The 23,437-nt window shown below is 44.1% G+C and overlaps 1 protein-coding gene across 1 annotated transcript; it reads right to left on the reverse strand.

The window, feature by feature from the left end:
* Positions 1–6,150: 6,150 nt before the first annotated feature.
* Positions 6,151–23,425, reverse strand: urb1 (URB1 ribosome biogenesis homolog). Its single transcript, XM_036537535.1, has 39 exons — positions 23,191–23,425; positions 22,693–22,832; positions 22,113–22,264; positions 21,864–21,993; positions 21,609–21,705; positions 21,384–21,469; positions 21,156–21,281; positions 20,928–21,058; positions 20,381–20,576; positions 20,011–20,148; positions 19,652–19,825; positions 19,320–19,452; positions 19,077–19,199; positions 18,786–18,898; positions 18,511–18,630; positions 18,267–18,383; positions 18,015–18,153; positions 17,727–17,897; positions 17,219–17,418; positions 16,863–17,081; positions 16,550–16,729; positions 15,468–16,308; positions 15,147–15,351; positions 14,640–14,826; positions 14,287–14,345; positions 13,894–14,084; positions 13,453–13,563; positions 13,266–13,329; positions 12,796–12,964; positions 12,550–12,652; positions 12,154–12,314; positions 10,318–10,429; positions 10,088–10,194; positions 9,580–9,723; positions 8,906–9,015; positions 8,337–8,537; positions 7,589–7,830; positions 6,668–7,237; positions 6,151–6,469 (listed from the first exon to the last, which is right to left on the reverse strand). Exons 1-39 carry the CDS (start codon positions 23,321–23,323, stop codon positions 6,267–6,269), a joined length of 6,798 nt encoding a protein of 2,265 aa, XP_036393428.1. The 5' UTR covers positions 23,324–23,425; the 3' UTR covers positions 6,151–6,266.
* Between the last annotated feature and the right edge of the window lie 12 nt (positions 23,426–23,437).

The following is a 23,437-nucleotide window of genomic DNA, read 5'->3' on the forward strand; positions in this document are numbered from 1 at the left end:
TTTTTTCGTTATTCATTCAATTTCATATGCAGTGTGGGGGCTGATGATGTGACACTAGATCTAAAACCCCCATGGGAGCTACTTTTATCCCAAATATCTACACTCTTGTGAATAAAGGCTTGTATATTTGACCAGGCATTCCCTGCTTTCCAGTTTACAATACATATTTCAAGATATTAGTTATTTCATAACATTTTGTCATCCCTCTAAAAGGAATAAATGCCACCAGTGATGACAGCCTAGCTAGTGAACCCACTTTGTGCCTGCAATGCCATTGGGCACCAGAAATCCTAAACGATTTAAAGACAGGATGTGCTATTTTATTCACTGGAATGCCATGCTTTGTCTTAACAAAGAATGTTGAGTGGGTCAAGCAACAAAATCAGTTTTTGTAGTTTATTTTTGGTACCATTTATACATGTGTCCCTCCTCACTTTCTCCACAGAGGGCTACAATTAATCTGATATTCTTCAAAGAAAATTCTTTAGAGGGCATCTTTAGCCTGAGGGAAATCTGGGTCTATTAACAAGACCAGACAAAAGCCCAAATATGTTACTTATACTATTAATCATCTTGAAGGAACTGCATTCCTTAGTCATCACCCAAAACCTACAGAAATTTTAAACTAATCCCAGAAATGTTAGAAACATGCCCTTTCAGTTCAAACTTTTAAATATCAAAGAACAGTTTTGGAGCTTGGAACATTGTTTACTATGGCATTGGCATTCAGATTTCCTGTACAGTGTCTACAACAGGGAGTGGGATTCAGAGAGGAAATGGCTTGCTACAACACTGTTTTATTCTGGTCGCTCGGTATAGGCTTCACAGCAAAATGGTGTTATAAACCAAGACGTAACCTCCATGTTAACTTACTTATGAGACTGCATGCCCCTTTGACTTATTTAATCATTGGTACCAACTACTGGGTTTTTTTGTTTCTTAATCTGAACTATTTTAGATACATTGTGTGAAGATTGTACTTTGTAAATTAATATGAAAACCTATGACATTTAGTGAAGATATTGTGATGTATTTCTAAACCAAGAGTGAACATTTTTTGAGCTTTAAATCAGTTGTTGAAATCAGTGTTAATAAATGCCTTCCATCGCACAGATTAATTCTTCTTTTGAACACACAAACACACACCAGTGAGTTTATCATAAAACTGAAATAAAATTATTTTGCCAGTGATGTTAGCAAGTAATTTTATATTTGCACAGGAGGACAGCCAACTACAGTCATAAATAATATTCTTCCAACTGTTGCCAAATGTCAAGTATCAGGTTTTCCTTTCTCCAGACACCTGTAGTCCAAGCACCAGCGACAGCTGCCCCACCTAATCTCGCTTCTTAATTCCCCACTTGGGTCACCACTACGACCTCAGAGTGTCACGTGGTACCACCCACTGCCTTAGCACCAGCAGTGAGATGGGGGGTGGGGACTCCCCAGGCAGACAAACACATACCCCTGCACTTGCAAGAGCTCAACAATTTATGGATAAGCCAATAAAGGTCCCCATCTGGAGTGTTTATACAGTATATTAAACCAAATCCTTTGTTTGCCACACAGTTACTGCAAATACTGTACAGTCATGTGACATGAAGAAAGCATTGTATCACGATTTGCAGCATACTGTGATTGACCAACCTGATCATTGGCCTTTGAACTGGTTTCATAGCTCTGACAGAAGATAAAAGAATGCAGCCCTGATTTGTGTAGTAAGTAGCTGATACTCATTCTTTTCATATTAGTTAGAAGTTGTTGCCATTAGTCAATAAAACCATCCCACAAAAATGAATTCACAAACTGATGCAAAACTAAAAGTAAACAAATCAATGTGCCAAAGGCCCTAGGTTGTTTTTTTTTTCATACCAAGAAGGAGATGAATAAATGTCAACACCACAACTGAAAACATCTTCCTGGTTGAATTAAAGTTCTGTGCCTAAGTGTTTAAAGGTATTGCTACGGGGAGCTAGACAAGGGATTTGGTCAAGTTAACATGGTCAGGCCGCCAGTCCAGTGAAGTGACGAGTGAACCTGCCCCATACGCAAAGGTCTGTGCCTAGAGCAATATGTTCAGGCTTAGAGACAAAGCAAGGCTAATCCCTGGACAGATTCTGTTTCTGCAGGCGGAGAGAAAATTTCTTTGTGAGTGAAAATACAACAGTGAATCCAATATAAGAAACAGGAAAACAAAACAAGAGAGTAATGTCTTTGGAATTTTCTCACGAAGAATAACAAATGCCAAATCTGTCCTCCCCCTTTACAGTTTCAGGCTGAGGCAATAAGACACCAGACAAAGAAATATGTGTATGAACTTTTTTTTCACTCTGATGAAAAAAAAATGTGTGTCTGATCAGGTCAACAGGATAGCCACAGGAGGACCATTCCTAGAATTTACTTCATATTGCATCCTATTTCTGATCTGATTCTGATGCAAGGAGAGGAGTCAATCTATGACAGACCGAACTATAGCTGGTATTACTTTCATTTTAAAAGCTCCACGTTGCTGGAGGATGGAAAACACTGAATTCACCTCAAAGCAAAACACAGCAATGCAGCCATATTGTTGCAGAATAACGTGGATCAAAATTCAGTGAGGCCACTTCATACAGCTTTGGAAATAACCATTCTGTTTTATAAGCATCAATGTCACGTGAGTTTTTGTTAACTGGAAATGCTTACAAAAAAGATCTTCATTTAGGCCGCATGACCTCAGAGAAACAGGACTGCCAGAGCAAACCTCAATAGTGAATGCTACATTCTACATTCTGTGTTCTTATTGTGCAACTTGGCCCTGTGTTTTATTTCCATAGGCAGGTGGCTAAGGTGAGGGGGCTGATTTTCAGTGTCAGTGAACTGGGGCAGAAGAGATAATTCCTTGTCAACAGGAATGAAACCCGTCACCCACTTGTCAACATGTGGCACACGGCTTGTTTTTGTTTTTCAGTGGGAACTCAGGCGAAAAAAAGTGGAGGCAGGGATTAACCCAATCAGAGGCTGGTCTCGGGCTGTCTGAGCTCACATATTAAACAGGTCTGGGATGATGTGTTTGCGATAGACATCTGCCATCATAAACAATCCCCCTCTGGGTCTGTTCCCACCTTCCACAATTTGGCATTTTTCTGTTACCCCATGCAAAAGGCTGAGCGTGAGCCACTTATCTCCAGGGCATCTACAACAGGTTTTTCCAACCATTTATGGCAGTGGATGCACAACAATATGCTATCCAAAAACATCTCGGCAGTTAGTTATGGACTCCCTAAAATCTCAAAGAATTCCTCAGCGAACTCAACATGTTTTGTTGCTGAAGTTGGGAAAAAATGGTATGGACAATGGGACATGTAAAATTTGCATCCATAAAGGACATGAAGTTCATTTTTGGATGACTGATGCTATTTCCCTGAGTCCTTAAAAATGAGCAGTTCACATATGCAAAAATGGTGTTATATAGGCATACTGGATAGCACTGGAGCACAAGGCAGAATATATTCATAGCTGTCAAACCACAGGTCACGGACTATGTTTAATATGTAATAGTAATACTGCTTTCAATCAGAACATTGTACAGCAGCTAAAACCAGTAGCTGCAATGAAAAAGAGGTAGAGAGAGAGAGTTTAGAACACTGAATATGCATTTCAAAGTCAAAGCACACACCCAGTGAAAAACATTACAGATTTTCTTAAATTTTACATATTTAGTACCCACCATATTTATTCATAACCCTGACTAAATAGCAACCAAACCTGCCATAAAAGAAACAGGGTAAATATTGGCTCATTTATTCTTCTTAAAAATCTATACAACCTTACAAACACATCACAGGGCAATTTGAGATTATGAATTGTGGATATATATGAATATAAATTATAAAATGCCAAAACACAGGCGTCACATTTTTTTCAAGCCCTCAAGTAATTTTTAAAACAAAATCACACAAAAACTACAGCATTCTGGTCATTGGAAGACCATTCAAAGACCATTTACCTGCACAATTTGGAAGATGGCTACAATGAAATTTACAAAAAATGGAATCCAGTTAGATATATAGGTAAATAGGATTTAAGAAGTAGTAATTACAGGGATGTGTATTAATGTGATGATTGTATAATTTAGGTTCAATACTCTCTTGCTCTCTGCAATGCTATTAAGATTAAAGAATATTAAAAAGTAAGCAGAGAAAATCATCCAATATCTGTAGTTTTTGTTATATTCTACATTTGTTCTATGTTTTCTTTTTATTTAGTCAGCGGTATGAATATGAAGGGCAGATTACACATATGGTCATAAAAATCCTGTTGGAACTAGGTATGCCACAAAGTAAGTACAGGTGGAAAAACATTCAATAGCATAATCAGAGTTCTGAAGGAAGTAATGGAAACAAATTTATGCAAGTTATTTCCTTATGTTGTTCAATATGATGTCAAAAACTGTGTAGTCAAGATTATGTTAAGATGAAGCAATACCAGGAAAACATACCAGGGAAACTGGATTACAATGCAATACAGAAGAGGAGCTTGACCTATTTACCTGCTTACCTATTTCTCTGCATTTAAAAAAACAACAAACCTCTTGCTCTCACTTGAAACAAATTGCCCTGCATTGAATCCCATTGTTTCAACCAACTTATTCAGGAATGGCACTGTTTGCACCCTCTGCTGACTAAAATTAAAACTACATCCAGCAGTCAATTTTAAAAATACAGTAATCATAAGACACCTTTAACAGCTTAACTATTTATATGTCTTACTAATCAAAGAAACTGTTCAAAAGCAGTGTTCATTCTTCTTTAAAATTATCTCTAGCTCTAAATTCAGAGCCCTATCCACACTGCTGACTGCCTGCCCTACAGTCTGTGCTTAAAACACACTACACGTGTATGAACTATTAACAAAGCCGTCCACAGAGAGCCAAGAGCAATGACCTAACTCATTAACCTGTAACCTGCTGCGTGGAAGTTGACATCGGTTGACAGGGCATTATTAATATTTCAGTGAGATTGACTTACCATCAGTTAAATTTCACGTATATGTGCAACTATGCCACAACAGAATTACCGAATCACTGTCCATTTTCTGACAGACCGAATACTCACGTTCACCCTGCAGCTCGGTTCATTTAACCCTGAGCCCTAAACATTCACGCTGTATCCTCAAACGCATTTGCTACATCGTCACACTCTCTCTTGCAGCTACTATGGTACTTATCACACGTCCTCTTTCACCTACTCTGGGACTTAACAGAATATGACATGTTGTTAAAATGACCCCTACTATTGGACTGAGATGATTGATGTAGTATCAGCTCTGCTCGTATCCTAACCTTTCTGTATGCACTTTTGTGGACACTCCCTGGACAAGAGCATGCGATAAATCGCTAAATTTAAAACTTCATTACATAATGAGTGTTATTTCATTGAATGTGCGGATGGAGTTTACTTTATATGAGTGACTTGGCGCTTCATGTCCTTGATATATTCTAGAACCTTGAGAAACACGTTCTTCTTCATGTCAAAAACTATTTTCTGTTTCTGTTTTATAACTTGTGCAACAGGGGGGTGGAGGATGTTCTGAGATCATGTTAGCAGTAGTGTGTCACTTAATGGCATGCACATTCTGGACCAGAGATACCAGAACAAAGTAGCAAATGCAGATTGCAAAGAGATTGTTCAGAGTAACATTCACCCCTACAAAGCTGTTGCCATATCTTGACCATGAGTGTTTAAATATGATACTCCACTTCTTCCCAAACAAATGAAAAAGATCGAAGAGAAACGGAGAACTGTCTTCCTGATTTTAAATACCTAGGCCTGGGTCTTTCAACCACTGCACTGCAAACCTATACAGGGTGATGAATAATAATGATTATATGGGTAACACTGTAACCATTGGCAACACTGCCAACCTGTAAAGTTAGTTGTGTAAAAAAAAAGGCAGGCAGATAACACAAAGCAATACTTTTACACAGCTTGACTTACATTAAAGTTAGCCTGAACTTGAGCCATCACAGAAAAACCAAGACATCTTACTGACACGTTCGTCATGAAGGAAATTTGTAGAAAATAAGTAGAGAAATAAATAAAAAGTGTACACATTTGTACATGAAAATTGTCTGTATTTTGTAGCATTTTCTTGCTTTAGTGGCAGAGCTTTACATGATTAAAAATTGCATCAATACAAATACACAAAAATTTAATATTAAAGTCTTTTGTTCTTTCCGGAAGCTGTCGAATTCCGAGAACGCTTGAGAAGACGTTTATGACACATCACGATGACACGGCCTCTACAGCTGAGGAAATGTCTCTGCAGACGTCCGTCACCGCTGCCTGTGTCACACTGCGCTTGGTCTTCTTCTGTCCCTTCCCCTGGGCCCCTGTGACCAGCCTGATGTGGGCCAGGAAGAGTTCCGGTGACGCTGCTCCACTCCACAGTTCGTGGATGTACAAAGACAGCAGCTGCAGTCCGGCTCCTGAGGGACACAAGCAGAATTCAGCATGGTGGTGAGGGAACTGGATTTTTCAGAACCAAGTTTCAAACCAAGTTTCAAAAAAACTGAGTCACTAAGAGTCACTACAAGCCTTTCTGTTACAACACACCTTTCTACACACGTATCCTCTAGACTCTTCTTAATATGGCAGGCAGGTAAGAGGTAGAAGATCAGCCTCACCTCTCCTGGAGCTCTCCTCCTGAGGTGCAGCCAGGCAGGCTGTGAGCACGGCCTGGTGCAGCCCTCCTCTGGAGCTGTCCTGAGCCTCCAGCAGGTGCAGCATGACGGTGGTGAACAGCTCAAGTGTCTCAGCCCCAGCTGCGCTCCCGGACTCGCACACCCGGTGGTACAGCCTCAGGAAGTCCTGCTTCGCAGCAGCGTCGGCGAGCAGAGCGTCCACCGCGTCTCTGTGCGGGAGAACGTTCGTCTGGACCCACCGCAGGAAAGACAGCGTGCCTGGGGCATCGTGAGGCGCTGCCACCAGGGAGCTCAGTGTCCATTTGACCAGCAGGTGGGCGGTGGTGGCAACGAGTGCGCTGCTGTCCTGGGGGTCACCCTGAGAGACGGGGGCGTGGCAGGAAGGAGGGAGGGGGGGTTCCCAGTGTGTGAGGATGTTCCTGAGGTGTGATTTGCTCTCCGCTAGTGTGGCCTGCGCCTGCCGCTCTTCCTCCCCCTCCAGATCGTCAGGCTGCCCCTCTGCACGTGTGCGGCGGGCCCAGCTTCTCCCCTTGCCTTTTTCCTTCACGCCCCCTGCAACAGACAGGAGAGCATTTCTCACATTGTACACTCCTGCTGCTGAGGGCTGTATTGCAACAGGCTTAAGGCCTCTAGCATATGAAAAATTCAAAACAGTAAGGGGAATTTGCAAAATGAAAGAACATTTTCCAACTATTTAAAGGTAAGAAACTACATATCAAAATATTAAAGTATGTCTTTATTTCTCAAATATCAAGAAAGTTGAAATGTTTTAGACACACAAATGATTTAACCATGAAGTTACAAGGTCAGGTTTAACACTTTCATGCAGTGTGAGTGATCAGACTGGTTCTATATGCATCTAAGGTGCGTTTGAAACCGACAGACTATGTAGCCAGAACTCACAAAACAGCTCCTTGACTCTGTGCTTCTCTGCCACGCTCTGCAGTGCCGCCAGCAGCGGAGCATCATGGGAGAGCAGGCTCCAGCGCTGCAGCAGTGCCAGCGTCTCGGCGCTGGACAGAGTCTGCTCTCGCACGGCGATGCGACCCAGCTGGCCGTGCATGGCTAGCGCTGTCCCGTGGTGCTTCAGAACCGAGCTGAGCGTCTGCAGGAACAGGGCAAACTCGGGGGCCTTCACTCCCGCCCTACGTAAAGGACAGGACACAACACTCAGCAGCCGGCACAACGAGCAGCACAAACACCACAGTTTCACTCTATAACCCTCTGACTAACAGCACACACGAAACAGAAACTTACCGAATTTATCAAAACCTAAAAATATCCCATCCAACTTGTCCTAATAAGACTAATTATATGGATAGAACGTAACAATTGCCAGAGGCTTTTGTGTCAGGATAAGTATTATCTCCCACCTTGCTAAATTTCCATGTGCGTATAAGCCATGATAAATGCCGACCTATGCGAAAACGACTAGTACACTTCGTCAATTTAACTGGATTAGTTTAATCTAAACACACGGTCTTATTCTATTTGGAGGCAATGTGGTTTTTATGCCCACCATAAACAACAGAAAAACACTTTTGCAAATACACAGCAACTTTATCTATAGCCCCAGCCCAGTAAAAGCCCAGGCAGAATTGTGGAGCATGGATAGCCCATCAAGTGTGGATCGTCTCTGAGTGGGCCTTACTGCAGGTGCCTGACGAATGCTGACAGCACACACAGGAACTCGTTGATGAGTGGCAGTGGGAGGCACTTAGTCGAACCCTGGGCCTGGCCTTCAGCTGCGGGGGTGCTCGCTGCCTCTCCGCTCTCCTTCTGCCCCAGGTTCGTGAACCAGAGTGCGTGGACCAGGTTGATCACGCCACACAGAACCCGGTTCTCGAGGCATCTGACATAGCAAACCAGAGGAAACTAAAACGACCACATCTCTGATTCCGCTGTATGTTTCACCTCCCCCCAGACACACCATTTCTAAAGAACTTCATTAAATGATCTTAACCTTGAGCTTCAAGAAAGCTTTCTCTCCTTTTGTTTACCTCCCACACACACCTCTTATTCTTTACTTTGTTTGAAAAGCCCTTGGATGGAAGTCAGTAGCGAAGAGTGTGCGTACAAATGTTGTCTTGTGGAATGTTCACTTGCACTTGCACCCGAGAACATTCCACGAAACAAAGCCGGATTTCACAGCCTGTCCACGAACAGCACCACTCATGGTTGTAAAAACCAACGTGAACGGAACCCAACTGGCATGCTTACCTCCTCTCCACCACCTGTAGTATCCAGGTTAGAAGGCCGTGAACCTTAATGAGCTCATAAGCAGCTTTTGTTACACGGGCTGCCTGGCGTAATACTTCCATGATGTGAGCCTATGGCATAAACACATTATGTAAGAGATCCTGGAAGGAAAGCAGTTATTAGATGTCTATAGCAAAGTGCTGAGCGCATACAGGAAGTGGGATTATGACAGTGGGGAGGTACTCTGTTTAACGCCTCCTCTGTCACTTCACCGACTGAATGGAGTTCAGCTTCGCTCATCAGTGCAGTAGGTGGGACATCTGCGCATCAAACTGCTCCCACAGAAAGAAGGACTTAACTCCAATTAGAAAGGAAAGTCACACGCAAACATGTTTTGTAGGAACCAGTTTGCACAGCTTGGGAACAAGGTGTCCCAGGAAGTGGTGGGTTTAAAGGCATTGAAAGCCCCCTCAAGGTGCAATTTCAACTGTTTCCACAGGGTGTTTCCCTGAAATGTCTACACCTGCAGAATTGTTGCTGTACAGCGATCATCCCCACTTTAATCCATCTGTCAGTCTTATTGTCTTTTAAGCACACCCTTCAGAGCTTTCTCTGGGTGATTATATTATCCTGGCTAGGTGAATTCACACAGGACAGGGTAAGGGCTCATTCCCGAAAGAGAGGAGGATGCGTACCTGGGTGGACTCATCACACAGCGGACTGCCATAGAAACTCAGCAGTATCTGGAATATGCCCTGCCGATCGCACAGCTCGTAGCAGTGCCTGTCCGCCAGCCCCTCCTTCAGCACATCCAGAATCCACTCTCGCTCCAATTTGTGCTGGGGGGACAAACCAGCTCTGTTGCGTAAGGCGTGTGGAAAATGCAACCACATGATTTTCACTGCAGGCTCAGCGCTAACCTCCATTTCCCTCATCAGATCAGAGAAACGGAATGACGCAAAACCAGAAACTGGGAGGATTCTTGTCTTTGTCACATATATTACGTCGCAGTGCTAGTGACAGCCATCGAAGATGCTTCATAAGATAAACTAGCTTAAGTGGAGTGATGTCTCAGGCTGCAGGAAACAAATCAACTGTGCATACAGCTTTTTTACAATTTCATTCTAGGAAAAAACAGGGAGGGATATCAAAGGGGAGAATAAGGTATAAGGTCTCTTGAGTAATGAAATTAAGGAATGTTACCTCCAAATCAAAGCTGTAGAAGAGTTTGAAGAATTCAGGGACTTTTTTCAGGTCCAGATACTGATGGGCCAAAAGGAACTTGTTGACAATCATATACATGTGCTCCTCTGAATATAAGAAAGAAAATGGCAAAATATATGGAAAATGTGATTAAAAATATCACCCTGTTGACTGTAATATTTCAAAAACTCAATTTAAACAAAGCAGGCAATTGTTCAACATTAACTAACCAGGTCTAAGCATTTGCTGAGCCACTTTGGCGATGTACGTAACCAGCAGGAAGGGGAGCCTGAGATTCTGTTGTCGAATACCATTCTTCACAGTATCCATCAGATACAGCAGCTGTAAAATGATAGCATCCAGGATTAGCTCAATGACTGGCATTGCTGTGTATTCCTAAAAACTAGTACTCATAGGTGGAAATGTACAGAGGAGAATCTGTACTTTTAGCACTGATGCAGGACAGGTCACATATATCAAATATTTCTATTAGGGGTCAACTAATATGTTTTTTTCAAGGCCGATACAATAATGATTATCTGTGACAAAAAGAGGATGATAACTGATATTTCAGGCCGATATTTGAATGCTTTTAACATGTTTTTTTTTTTGTCGGTGTGCAAAGAAATAGGCTCTGACAACATGGACTTAATTACAAACCCTCTTTACTTAGTCATATGTTTTCAGGCATAAAGTTAAATAAAGAGCAAAAAGATCAAATGAAAACTCTTTCTCAAAGATAAAAATAGACTAAAAATTGCAATAACTAAAATGACAACATTTGGCATTACAGATTATCTGTGAGGGTCACATTTGAGCTGCCGCGTGTGTGCGAGGGTGTGCACCTTCGAATGAGACGGTGTATGAGAGAGAGACAGGGCCTACTAAAAGGGAGCTAATCCTGATGTTGTGGGTAAATTTCTCTATGGTTATCTTACTTTGGCTACACAACAGATGCCTATCGCTATTTCAAAAGCATTCAATTATCAGACAAATGATGGCAATCACTGCGTAAGAAATAAAGCAAATTGATACATCGTTTAGGCTGCATTTTCATCATTAAGTATGAAATATCAAACCTTAAACCTAGCCTGTGCACCCACGCTTTTTTCTGAAGCTGCGGGGAGATTCTAGGATCCCATTTGCTCATAAGTCATTTATGTGAAAAATGGACAGCTCATACAAAAGTAGGGTAGGCCTTCTGTGTGGAAGGACTGTGATAAAGTTAGCTGTATGCTGCAAATTTTTATTTTAATAACTTGATTTCCATTATGATGATGAGACCAAATAAAGAAACATCAAAGCGGCAAACGGGTATTTTCAGCTTTACCGCGACGTTCCGACATATAGTGCAACTGCAAGTGAGCTGAAGTTTAATTTCATGAACGGTTGCTTAAATGACGACTGTAATTCAGAAGGGCTGTGCATTAGGGTAAATTTCTTTGAATGTTTCATTAGAAAGAATAAATATACGTTACTATTTGTTAAGCGTGCAGTGTCAAACTGTTGCAACTTACAGCATAAGTGCACCAATTAGTCCTTATTACAAGTCCGTATTTCTTTTATAATCCAAGCTTGTTTTTTTAGCTTAAGCGTAGACTACTTCTACTGATTCAAAAAGGTCCAATTAGCCTAGTGCAATTTGGTTAACGGAATGGTTTGAGCACAACGACCCTTTTACTGGATACTTACCTTCCATCCTTGTTTCCAGCAGAAGGTCTGAGAAAATGTTTGATTTTCAAGGTCAGATAACGTTGTCTGTCTCGGCCAATGAGGGAATTTTGTGGAATGTTAGCCATACCAATAGCATTTTTTTTCTGACAGAGGAGATGCGTCGGGATAGTACACGCACTGCTTTAAAAAAGTTTTTTTTTTTTTAATCGGGAATTTAGATAAAAATATACCAATGACCGATAATCAAAAATTTGCAAATATCGGCCCCGATTATCTATCTATAATCGGTCGACCCCTAGTTTGTATACAACACCCCAACCACCATGACTTTTGGTAACTGCAGCTGAGAATCCTTAAGCCAGGGTTTTGCTTATGCCATCCAAAGGTCATACCTGTCTCTTCTCTCTGAAGCGCGCTCCCTCCAGGTGATGGTAGAAAGACCCCAGCACTTGGTAGGCTGCAGCTCGGACCTTGGGGTCATAGCTGCTCAGGGCCACCACCGTGACCCCGAGGGCATGGCTAGACACAAACTTGTAGCAGTCGACCACAGACTCTGGAACAGTGGAGAAAAATGGCTCATATTCAATAGGCATGCATAATTCAACAGGCGTACATAATTCAGTGACATTTACACAAGTTGAAGCATGAGATTAATAATATTATTATTATTAAGCAATATTAAAAATGACTCATATTCACAATGATGAGTTGGCAGTTTGAAGGCGTGCTGTTGGGTCCAGCAGAGGTTTTGCTCCTGTTTATATGAATGCAGAGTTCCTGAATATTACCTGGCCTCAGCAGGGCACTGAAGAGGGGCAGGAGGAAGCATGGGTCGTACAGAGTCCCCAGCTCAACACCCCCCTCCTCTCTGTACAGCAGCTCTTTCGCCTCCTAGTGGAGAGAGGGGGAGAAGGCCTCTGAAGTCACGTCTTGCACGCTCATATGTAAAAACTGGCAGATTGCAGTACATGGGGTCTGAAGAGGAGGAAAGGGTACACATCACTGTACCAGGATGAATGGGAGCGCAGATTTACCTGAGGGATAATGCGGCGCTGCTGGGGGAAGTGTAGCACGGTGTTCAGCATTCTGTCTGCATTCAGCAGGGCTAGCAGGTCCTCAGAGCTGGGCTGCTGCCATAAGGATTTCCCCAGGCTTTTACAGGCCTTGTGGTGCTCCACTGCAGCTGGGCCCCACAGCAGAGACCTGGGAGTTCACACCAAGAAGATTAATGAACAGGCAGTGTCAAAGACACACTGAGACAGACTGACAGATACACGCGTTCACACACACACACACACACACACACACACACACACACACACACACGCACACACACGCGCACGCGCACACACACACGCGCACACGCAAATGCGCACAAGCACACGCGCACACACACAGCCATGGGAATCAACCTGCAAACACATAAACATGTATACACACCTACATGCATGTACAAACATTATATGAATCAACTCCAAATAGTAAGGAAGAAGGGTGGACTTACTGAAACTCTGCCAAGCTGATGTTGTTTCTTTCATACTCATGCAGGAGCAGCAGCAGTTTCTGATCTGCTCAAAAAAGAAAGTTTGTTTACACTCCCGCTGCTTGAAGATTAAATGACTTCATGCCTTTTCTCATGCTATAGGTCATTCACCTCTATTCCAGATACATTTCCTTTCCAAGTTCATTACCTGTTGTACTCATGGTAGCTCCATAAGCACCCAGAAGAACCACAAAGTGGTTACTGTTACAGACGGTGGGGCATTTCTTCACCAGGTTAAGCAGGAGAGACACCAGGGCTTCTGTAATTCAAAAGGGAAGAAAGTTTAAACAGGTGGGGGAGGGGGGGGGGGGCTGAACAGCCAGACATGAAACTTTATTCATTGTTAAAATGTTATAATGCTTGAAATCCCTGCCTTGAATGGATGCCACACGGATAATGGGAATTTTTAAAGAAAAAGACTGGCAGTTATTTAAAGTAATAAGATAAACATGCAAATTACACAAGTATGTTCGCTTAAGGCTGCCTATGAACAGAATGACTCTGAGACTTTTTTTTGCCACATTATAATATTCTCCATAGCTACATGCTCAGGGACTATCAGGCCAATGACAGGGCCTTCTCTCCTTACCCTTTGATTGAGGCCCTTCTCCGTGCTCCTCCTGCATAGTCAGCATGGAGGGTAGGAACAGCGAGTGACTGGTGGTCATCATGTGAATCATAGACAAGGGCAGCAGGTCTTTGGGGGCATCAGCCCCGCTGTACATCAACTCCAGCAGGCTGTTCAGGGTCTCCAGGAAGGCCTTGTCTCCGTAGCGATACCTGAGCAGAGGTACTCATGTTTAACTGCGTTAAAAGCAGAATCTCACTAGCCATATCTTGCAAACCAGGGCATTCTTTATCAAGTCAGATTTTCATGACAGTCTCTGCAGACTTGCAAATGCTGTTTAAAACAACAGCTCTCAATGACAGCAAATGTTAAAAAGTATTTTAAAAATTTAGTAAATTAAATAAGTCCACTCACTTCAGCCCAGTCTTCACAAAACTGTTCCAGTCTGGTGTGGCAACAAGCTCTGGAGAAGTCTGCATGAAGAATATTTACAACACGTGTGACTTTCTGTAGCAATGCAAGGACAACAAAAAGTGTAGTAAGTGTAAAAGACAACCTCTGCCATATGGAGCCATGTCATAAGGCTTTTAAAGTTCTCCAAGACTGAAAAAATCTTAGAAAGCTGTACATGGTAAGCACATGTGGTCTGTGATGCAGTCCTTCATTTACAGAGACTAATCAATAAAAGAGACAAACTGGAGTCTATATAAACAACAGCCAAGTGCCACACAACGCTCTGGGGTCGGGGAAGGAAAATAACAGCGCACCAGCAGTCCTCGCAACCTCTGCAACATGCTCTCCTCTTTCTGTTGTGCTGCTTGCTCCTGCTCCTTGCAGCTGCTGTAGGCAGTGATCAGCCAGCGGAGGGCAGCATTGAGCAGAGACTTCCTCCATGCGGCCAGCTCTTCAGGAGAGTCAGCAAGCTTGTCACTGATGGAGTCCACCAGCTGCCACCTGCAAAATGCACAGCTTTCCTGCTAACATGCTATGGCACTCAGGTCAAACAGTACACCAGTGCTCTGATGATCTGCAATACAGAACTGTATTATCATGCAGCAGTACTCCTGTTGCATTCAACTGTCATGGCTTTGCATCCTATAAAAGGCTATAACTGTGACTGATATAGAGAACAGGGGAGGTAAATCAAATAAAGCCTTAACTCCTTTGAATGTGTGCAATAGATATAACATGATAAAGTTCTTGTTGCCATTTCTTCAAAATAAAACAGAGCCTTGGAAAACATGCAGCTTATGCAGGAAGAGCTGACAGCCCACCTTTCAAAGCCATCCACTTTTTGCAGGAGTGCAGGTAGGCGGTCTGTGAGCTCCGTGACATCTTTTGCCCTCGCTGCCAGAGCGATCAGACTGGACAGGGCATCCACCTGCTGAGGAAGAGAGTCCTCTGCTGCCCCCTGCAGGACAGAGCTGCTCAGCCTGCTCAGCAAGGCCTGCTTCAGCACCTTCAGCACTGCCGTTTGCACTACACAGCAACAGAGAATAGGGGGAGTGAGAAACTGCACTGCAAGGAAACTTAATCCACATGATTGCTGGAACTGCCTGAACTGCACTAAGACTGGAATGAGAAGTACTGCTAACCCTCTGGTGGCCTGGCGTGGTCGTCTCTGCTTGCTGTTTTCAGGTAGGTGTCCAGTAGGGGGAGGTAAGCCTCCAGGTCCTCTGAGACCCGCTCCAGGTTGGAGGGCTCCAGGGACCAGAGCTCAAACTGCAGCCGATGGGTGGAGCAGTTCTGCAGCATCAGGCAGCCAATGGCCTGGCTGGAGGGGCGGGGCCTCTGAAGGCAGTGCAGCAGCACCTCGGTCTGGAGCAGCCTGGCGCCGGCCGGCTCGCCCCGCAGGGCCTGGAGCAGGAAGTCCTCCAGCGGGGCGCTGGAGCAGGACATAAGGAGGGTGGCCAGGCCGCGGAGGTGAGCCTGGGACAGGAGCAGGGCCCGGTCCCGCGAGGGCTGGCCGCTGCTCTCCGTCAGCACCTGGAGGACGGAGCGGCCGTAGGTGCTGAGCTCCGTGGGGGCGTCCTCACCTTGAGCCGTGGTCAGGCTCTCCTGGGGGAGCAGCAGCATGGCGGAGATCGCCGCCTCCAGGCCGGCCTTGTCCATGAACTCATGCAGAGCCAGCAGCCCTCTCACCGGGAGGGACTCAGCCTTCGGGACTCTCCCCTTGCTCGCCTCCCCCAGTTCCCTCAGCACCCCCTTCTCGATGGCCGCCAGGTAGCTGGCGAGGAGATGCAGGCTGCCCAGGTCTCTGAGGAGCGGGGCGCTACACTGCAGCAGGGTCAGGGTGTCGTCACCGAGCTGTGAGCACAGATGCTTCAGTCTGACGGGGTTCAGAGAGTGAGGAGGAAACGTGCCCAGCTCTCGCGCCAGGAACCACTGCTCCAGTGTGGGGTGCTTAAAGATGGAGCCGAGTACTGCAAGCAGGACCTAAAGCAGAGACAGGTAAACACAAACACATCCTGAGATCAGGCTCAGTGATTTATTCTCATAACTTGCTGCATTTTCTTGAGAAAAATAAAACAAATATAGCAAATTACATAAAATGTTATCAAACTAACACTTTTCCAGCATTGAGTGTAACGTTCTGGAATGCTAGGAATTACAAAAAAATTAATATCCATCAAAACTGGGATTTTTATAATTATTGACCGATACTGCAGACGCATACCTGGTCTTTGTTGGCCTCTCCCCCAGGTGCTGCGTTAACATCCAGGAAGAGGTCTGAGCCCTCCTGGGAGTCTGTGGCCATGGGTTCGACTGGCTGCTCTGTACTCTGAAGTTTGCTCACTAAAGCTTGGAGCACTTCCATGAGGGCACTGAGCACTGCCACACCACTCTCTTTGGAAAACTGAGGAGAAGATTCAAAACACACAAGATCCACATAAGATGCTGTTAATAATGTTAACCATCTCCCCTGTGAAAACCCCATAAAACAGATCAGCGCAGCAATGCTAAAATGTGCTCAGTTAAAATATACGTACGGTGCTGAAATTGTCAACAGAGGTTTTGATGTAAAGAAGGACTTGCTTGACCACCACTGGGAACTCCGATAAGTCCAGTGCAGCTAGACCTTCCTCAACACTCTTCTTGAAGTCGTCTTGAAGCAAACGCTCAGTGCCTTGTCTGTATGCTGCCTTCACCACAGCAGTGAAGGAAACTGCAGGCTTTGTACCATCAGAGGACGACTCAGATGACTTAAACTGATATTAAACAGAAAAAAAATGATTTCAAGACACACTGTAATCCCAGAATTTGAAACAGGAACACTGTTTTATTACTTTTTCACACTATATATAAAACAGTGTAGCTATTGAAGCTGTTATCAGTGCTTCCCTACCAGTTCTTCTCTTGACTGCTGTGGAAGCCAGTGGGAGTAGTAGTGATGGAATTCCACAGTGGAGGGATGTGGAGAGCCAGCGTCCTCGCAGGAACTCAGCTCTTTGTCGTACTGTTGCAGGGCGAGGCATAGAGGGAGCGGGTCCCTCTGAGAGTGAAGCACATCAGACAGGACTGCAGCCAGGTACTCGTACACTACACCTGGGGACAGACAGGCAAGATGACACCTTCAGTGCTGCATCAGGGGAAGTCAGACTTGTAAAAAACATTGTCCTCATCTTTGAGTTGGCCTCAAAAATCTCTGTGTCATTAAGACGGACAGGTCCTCAGTCAAAGAGTAATCAAGCAGAAAATATCAGTATGGAGTCATAAACAGGGTCTTCGCAATTCAGTTTCCTATTAATCGCTTGATGAGAAAAATGTGCAGATCTCACGCACATGTTACATCACCCATCCAGGCCACTCTTTGAGTTAAGTTTAGTTGAGTTTGAGCTGAGTTTCTTTTTCACCTTTCTCCTCTTTGACGGAGGCTGGGAGTTTATTCCTGGCCTCCAGCACAGCAGGCACCACCGCACTGAATGGGAAGGTCTGGATGATGAGGTCATCACTGAGGGACGGCCCCAGCTCCTCGCTCTCACCCTCGCTGCCCTCCATGATCACATCCACCATGTCTAGCACATCTGAAACACAACACCAGGAAACTCCTTCAATTAGCTCTTAATATCTCCTGTGATGTCAACACATTTTGACAGATTAGGATACTGCTGTGAACCCAGCATGTTCTGGGTGTCCCTTACCATCGATGTGTGAGATGGGGATGCTGGCAGCATCCCCCTCCTGCCCGCTCAGGTTGGCCTGCAGGTAGGCCGCCTCCTGGACCACACTGGCTGCCTTATCTGTGTACGTGTAGGGGCTGGACACCAGCCTGACCAGTACCTGTGTCCACACGTGGATCATGAGAACCACACATGAGAATAACATATGAGAGAATGCGCACATGCACACAAAGACGACATCGATGAGACTGAGAGAACGAACTGACAGCTCACCCTTTCCAGGAACTGGATGACTGCTTCCTGTTGAGATGGCAGAAGCCTGGCTAGATGGTTGAGCCACAATTCCAGCTCCTGCCAGGTGTACTCAAACACACCACTGTCCCTCAGGACCTGACAGGTATGGCAGAGATAGACAAATATCACATGAACAGACCTCAACTACAGAGCAGCAAGATAAATGATCAATATAATGAATTGACAACCACAGTCAGTAGGAGGACAGCGAACAGCCACTCACTTTGAGGACTAACATCCTTGTGGAGGTCTTCAGGTGACTGCTATTGCTGCTCACAAACATCTTCAGCAGAAGGTAGAACACTGACTTCTCCCCACCTGCTGCCTCTGTATCCACAACGTCCTACATGTGGAGTTAAAAGCAAACAGAGAATACAAAAATATTCAACAGTGATCAGGACACACAAGCCCCCCAGGAGCACATATCGTAGCTCTGTCAAACTAAGTGAAAACCACAACGATATGGAGTGATGAGTAAGAGTCCCGGTTATTACTCACCTGAACTCTGAACCAAGAGAATTTGCTGGCAGGTAAGTCCAACGCCAGCTGCAGTATTTGGTACTGGAGGACAGGAGGAACCTCCTCTTTAATTCCCTTCTCTGACACAATTCCTGCAGAGATTGAGAAAGAGGCGTTTTGCACAATGAGGTTCAACATTTGCATTCAGTCCTTTAGTCATTTAGCAATGCTTATCCAGACCAGCTTACAAATTTGAAGTACACAGTAACATCTCTGCATATTGCACGCTTCATATAGAATTGAGCCTTATCAGTAACAAACCCATTGTACCTTTCAGAAGCTTGCTGAAGTCAAAGGTGCTCTGGCTGACAAGATGTGGGACCACCTTCTGATACAGACACATGACCTGGAGAATCAGTGCCTTGAAAAGGATGGTCTCTGTGTCATCGGAACCTATCACAGACAGGAAGCGGAACCATCATTAGAACACATGGGCTTTTTAACAAATCAAAAGCATTCAATTAAAATGGACGAAAGCTATGGCTGGATTATGAAATAGAAGCACAACTGTACCATGTTCAGAAAGCTCGGATGATTTTCCTTGGGAGCTCCCCTCCTCCGTCCGCTTGACTGCGCTGTCTTCCCCCTTTCCCTTCTTCGTCAGTGACTGCCACTTCGACACAATGCTGGTCATGTCTGGCAGGATCTAGAGAAAAGTCAAACAACTCCAACCTTTAATTCTTGACAATGTTCATTCATCAGGTGCTTTTTTTTCTATGAACACCCTCTACTGCATTACATTACATTTACTTAGCAGACACTTTTATCCAGAGGGACTTCCAGCACTTACTGCACTGCACCAAAGATCTCTTTCTATTGGCTTAAACATGGGAGATTTTCATCACCTTGCTCAGGGCTTCCCGGTACTGCTGCACAAAGTCCTCCATCATGTCAGGAGAGTAGATCTCAGAGCTTTGCCACACAGATTTATCCAAGCAGTGCTCCATGTTCTTCTGGGCTCTCTTCAAGATGAAGGACACCAGCGAGAGAGTTGTGTGCTGTACCACCGTGTTGGCCATCTAGGGAAATACAAAATGACTCAACTGATCATCTCTCTAAACCATGAATGACACACATTGCAGGCAATGAGAGAGAAAAAATGACAGACCACAGCAGAAAACAGAGAAAAACTGAGGCAACAAGCACTACTAGGGTGCAATATTACTGACCACAGGTCAGGTTCAGGCTGATGCTCTTCACTTACATTGAGACCCTGTGTGAAAAAGGCCTTGTTGCAGACAGGGGGTAGTGACGTTACCATCACCATGGAGAGCAAACGAGGCAGTGGGACAAACTCTCGGGTCTGGAAAGCCTTTGAGACCTCTGGCTGGGCTCCATAGATCTGTACATTCATGGAGAGTATCATTACTATTCTCATAACGATTCACCGTCAACAGCAACAGACCTGTCGACATCACTGGCCTCAGAAAAAGTATGGATGTTGTAAATACAATTTCTCTCTGTAGAAAAACTGCATGCACACAGTATTTTTAATGGAGAGCTTCACATGGATTCAGCTCTTTGAGAGCAAAAAGGAATAGAGGAAAACAAAACTTCAGCAGTAAATTCATTACCTTCCTCAGCAGGTTGACGTTGTCCTGCCAGGCACTCTTCAGCCGTGGAGTGAAGGAGTACTGCGTCTCCTTGAAGTATCTGGGCAGCATGTCAGGGCTGACCTTCAGAATGGCGACCACCAGCTCTGCCACCAGCTCGTCCTCTGTGGCCTGCTTCAGCCCCACCAGGAACTGCAGCAGGACTATATTCCCTGCCCTGGGCACATGGGCAAATTCCCAGTCACACTCTTCTACTTCCCAATCTGCTCACTTAACCCACTTATCTCACACTTAAACTGGCTACATAACTCCATCCCTATCCACTTAAAATGATGTTGGATGAGCGTTCTGATACAAAGTCACCGCTGTGCATCACCCAGGTGTGTCAGTTACCCCTTCACTGTAAAATGCTTTGAGGCTTTTTGAAGGGAACTATATAAATGCATTCTATTAATATTAATGTTGTTGTTGTGGTTAGTATTACTTATATCGTTTAAAAAGATCATGATGGCAAGAAGAGATAATGAAGAAAACACATATGAGGAAAAGTGCTGTATAGCTGACTTACCTGCCAGCTGTTCCAAAGCTGGGATCATAAAAACTTATACCATGTTTCCGGGAACAGCACAAATCAAGCAGGAAGTTATGTGCAAGTTCCCTTACTACTATCTTTCCAGCTTCGTCTGTATTCTCAGCCATCTGAGGGATGAAAAAACTCATTTAGACTAACACCAAAGAGACACCAATGCTATTAGATGTAAGCACTCCGTGGGAGAGGAGAAAACCAGCTGCAAACCTTGCTGTCGTCCAAACTCGCATCCACAATTCCATTCCACTTGTAAAGAGCTGCAATTTGCGCTAAAACAGCGGGACTGAAAAATCGGACTTTCTGTGTCTTACTGATGGCCTTATTCTGTACAACCTGCAGCAAAGGAAATACATCAGAGCAGAATCAGCAAAGGGAAGCATTAATGGTTTTCAACAAGCATATGAAGGGAAATTGAGACAAATGTAGCACACGTACTTTTGTCTGCAGCGTTGATAAAATGAGATTGACCACAGAAAGCCTGTCCTCCTTCAATCCAGTGCTTAGGATGTCTGTCAGGAAATCTGATGAATGATAAAAACGTTATTCTGATTTCATGACACACATATGCAAAATCCTCCCAGAAAAAGAAATGATGTGCATGTCACATACATGAATGAAACAAAACTGTATTTTCTAATAAAAAATTCAAAACTACTGTACCTTTCATTTCAAGAACTTGCCCTATGGTGACATGGTCCCCAGAGATCAGAAAAGAAAGTGCAAATTGGATATATGCCATGCGGACATCAGGTCTACCCTGGAAATGGAGCAAAACAAACCAAAGTTTCTTAAAACGAATAAAAATTTAATATCCTATGCATGTCCACCACACATCTGTGTCAACAGGCAAAATCTGCATAAATTTATCCTCAAACATCTATTTGTTCTAATGATAAATACAGAAGAGTGCCTTACCATCTTGTCCTTCCTCCTGGCCAATGCCGACAGACCCTTGCTGAACTGGAAGTGGCTGAAGACTTCTCTTGCAGTGTCCGGGCCCTGAGACACCATGGCTGACAAGAGGCTGAGACACTGGCGGACAAATCTACACAAAGCAGAAAAAAAAGGTTTCAGATGATCACAAGCATTTCACTTCAAGGAGCGTCACAGACCTGTACACATACAGGCCTCAGTTTGGTCATGACACCTGCCGGTGTGCAGTACCTGTGGTTTTCTGAATGGAGGGAGGACTGCAGGAGTTTCATGTAGCTGGTGACTGTTTTCTTCACAATAGTGGACCCCACCATGCTGAAGTGGGACAGGTCTGTGGCTGTGCGAAGCAGGATCATCTCCAGGCTCTGGAACACCAGCATCATCTGGACACAAAGGCAATCAAACAGGGTTGACATTTATACCACTGTACATAATAAAGGTGGCTGATGCTAATGGGACAGCAGTGCAGTGTAGCAGTAAGGAACAAGGCTTGTAATGAAAGGTTGCTAGTTTGATTCCCTGCTAGGGCACTGCTGTTGTACCCTTGGGCAAGGTACTTAACCCACAATTGCTTCAGTAAACATCCAGCTGTATAAATGGACACAATGGTAACCTCCTGTATGCAAGTCGCTCTGGATAAGAGCATCTGCTAAATGACAACAATGTAATGTAATGGGAACATTAACAACTCTGACGCTCACTGTCAGTAACACTAGGACAACGACTAGGACAACTAGATCTCGATGTGCATTACTCCCAACATTTTCTACACGCTTTCCTTGCTTAAATATAGCATAAATGCAGTACTTACTTCATTCTCTAAATGCTTTTCTCCCTCCAGCAGCTTAAATATTTCAGCACACTCCATGGATATTTTGATGTATCCTTCGACAACATCGTACAGGTCTGGGCATGGCAATTGCTTTGCTATCGATATGAACGTTTCCAAACCTAAACAAAAAAGAAATTTTCAGAAAAGCAAATACGGATTCATGACATACAGGTGGCCGGGAAGCAACACAATGTAGCTAGCTAAACAGCTTGCTAGCTAACTTACCTCATCTGTCTTTGGACCTACTAACGCTAGTTAGCTAAATAGTCAACATAAGAAGATGCAACAGATGGCTAGATAGTTTGACTAGCTCAATCAGACTGAAAGACAGCACTCAGCAGTTGGTGCACATGTCATTATGTCAATTTTAGCAAATGTGAAAAAGCAGCGTAGCAGCACATTATCTTGCTAGCTACTCTGACACAACATGTATGCCAGCTAACTAAAGCGACCTGTGTCATCTGCAGGGGCACTCACCTTTCATTGCTTTGGTAGGCTCTTTTAACATTGATTTGAAAACTGTCCCATTAAACTCCACTTCTGTTACTTTTGTTTTCTTTGCTGATGTGTCGGTCTCTGCCGATCCTTCTTTCGTACGTTTTTTCGCCATTATTTTATACAGGTGGATATAATTTTCGCTGCATGTACTGGTTACACTAGCAATATACAGCAAATGCAGTGTACCTAGCACCACTCAAAGCAGTGGACTAGAAGAGCCAACACA

This window comes from Megalops cyprinoides, chromosome 9 (genome assembly GCF_013368585.1).
Source record: "Megalops cyprinoides isolate fMegCyp1 chromosome 9, fMegCyp1.pri, whole genome shotgun sequence".
Classification (NCBI taxonomy): Eukaryota; Metazoa; Chordata; class Actinopteri; order Elopiformes; family Megalopidae; genus Megalops; species Megalops cyprinoides.

Excerpts from the sequence above, each read along its gene's own strand:
- urb1 (XM_036537535.1), bottom strand. The coding sequence starts at position 23,323 with ATGGCGAAAAAACGTACGAAAGAAGGATCGGCAGAGACCGACACATCA. Across the intron at positions 16,730-16,862 it reads CTGTTGACAATTTCAGCACC|TTTTCCAAAGAGAGTGGTGT; the intron begins GTACGTATATTT and ends TCTTCTCCTCAG. Across the intron at positions 10,195-10,317 it reads TCAGCAAATGCTTAGACCTG|AGGAGCACATGTATATGATT; the intron begins GTTAGTTAATGT and ends TCTTATATTCAG.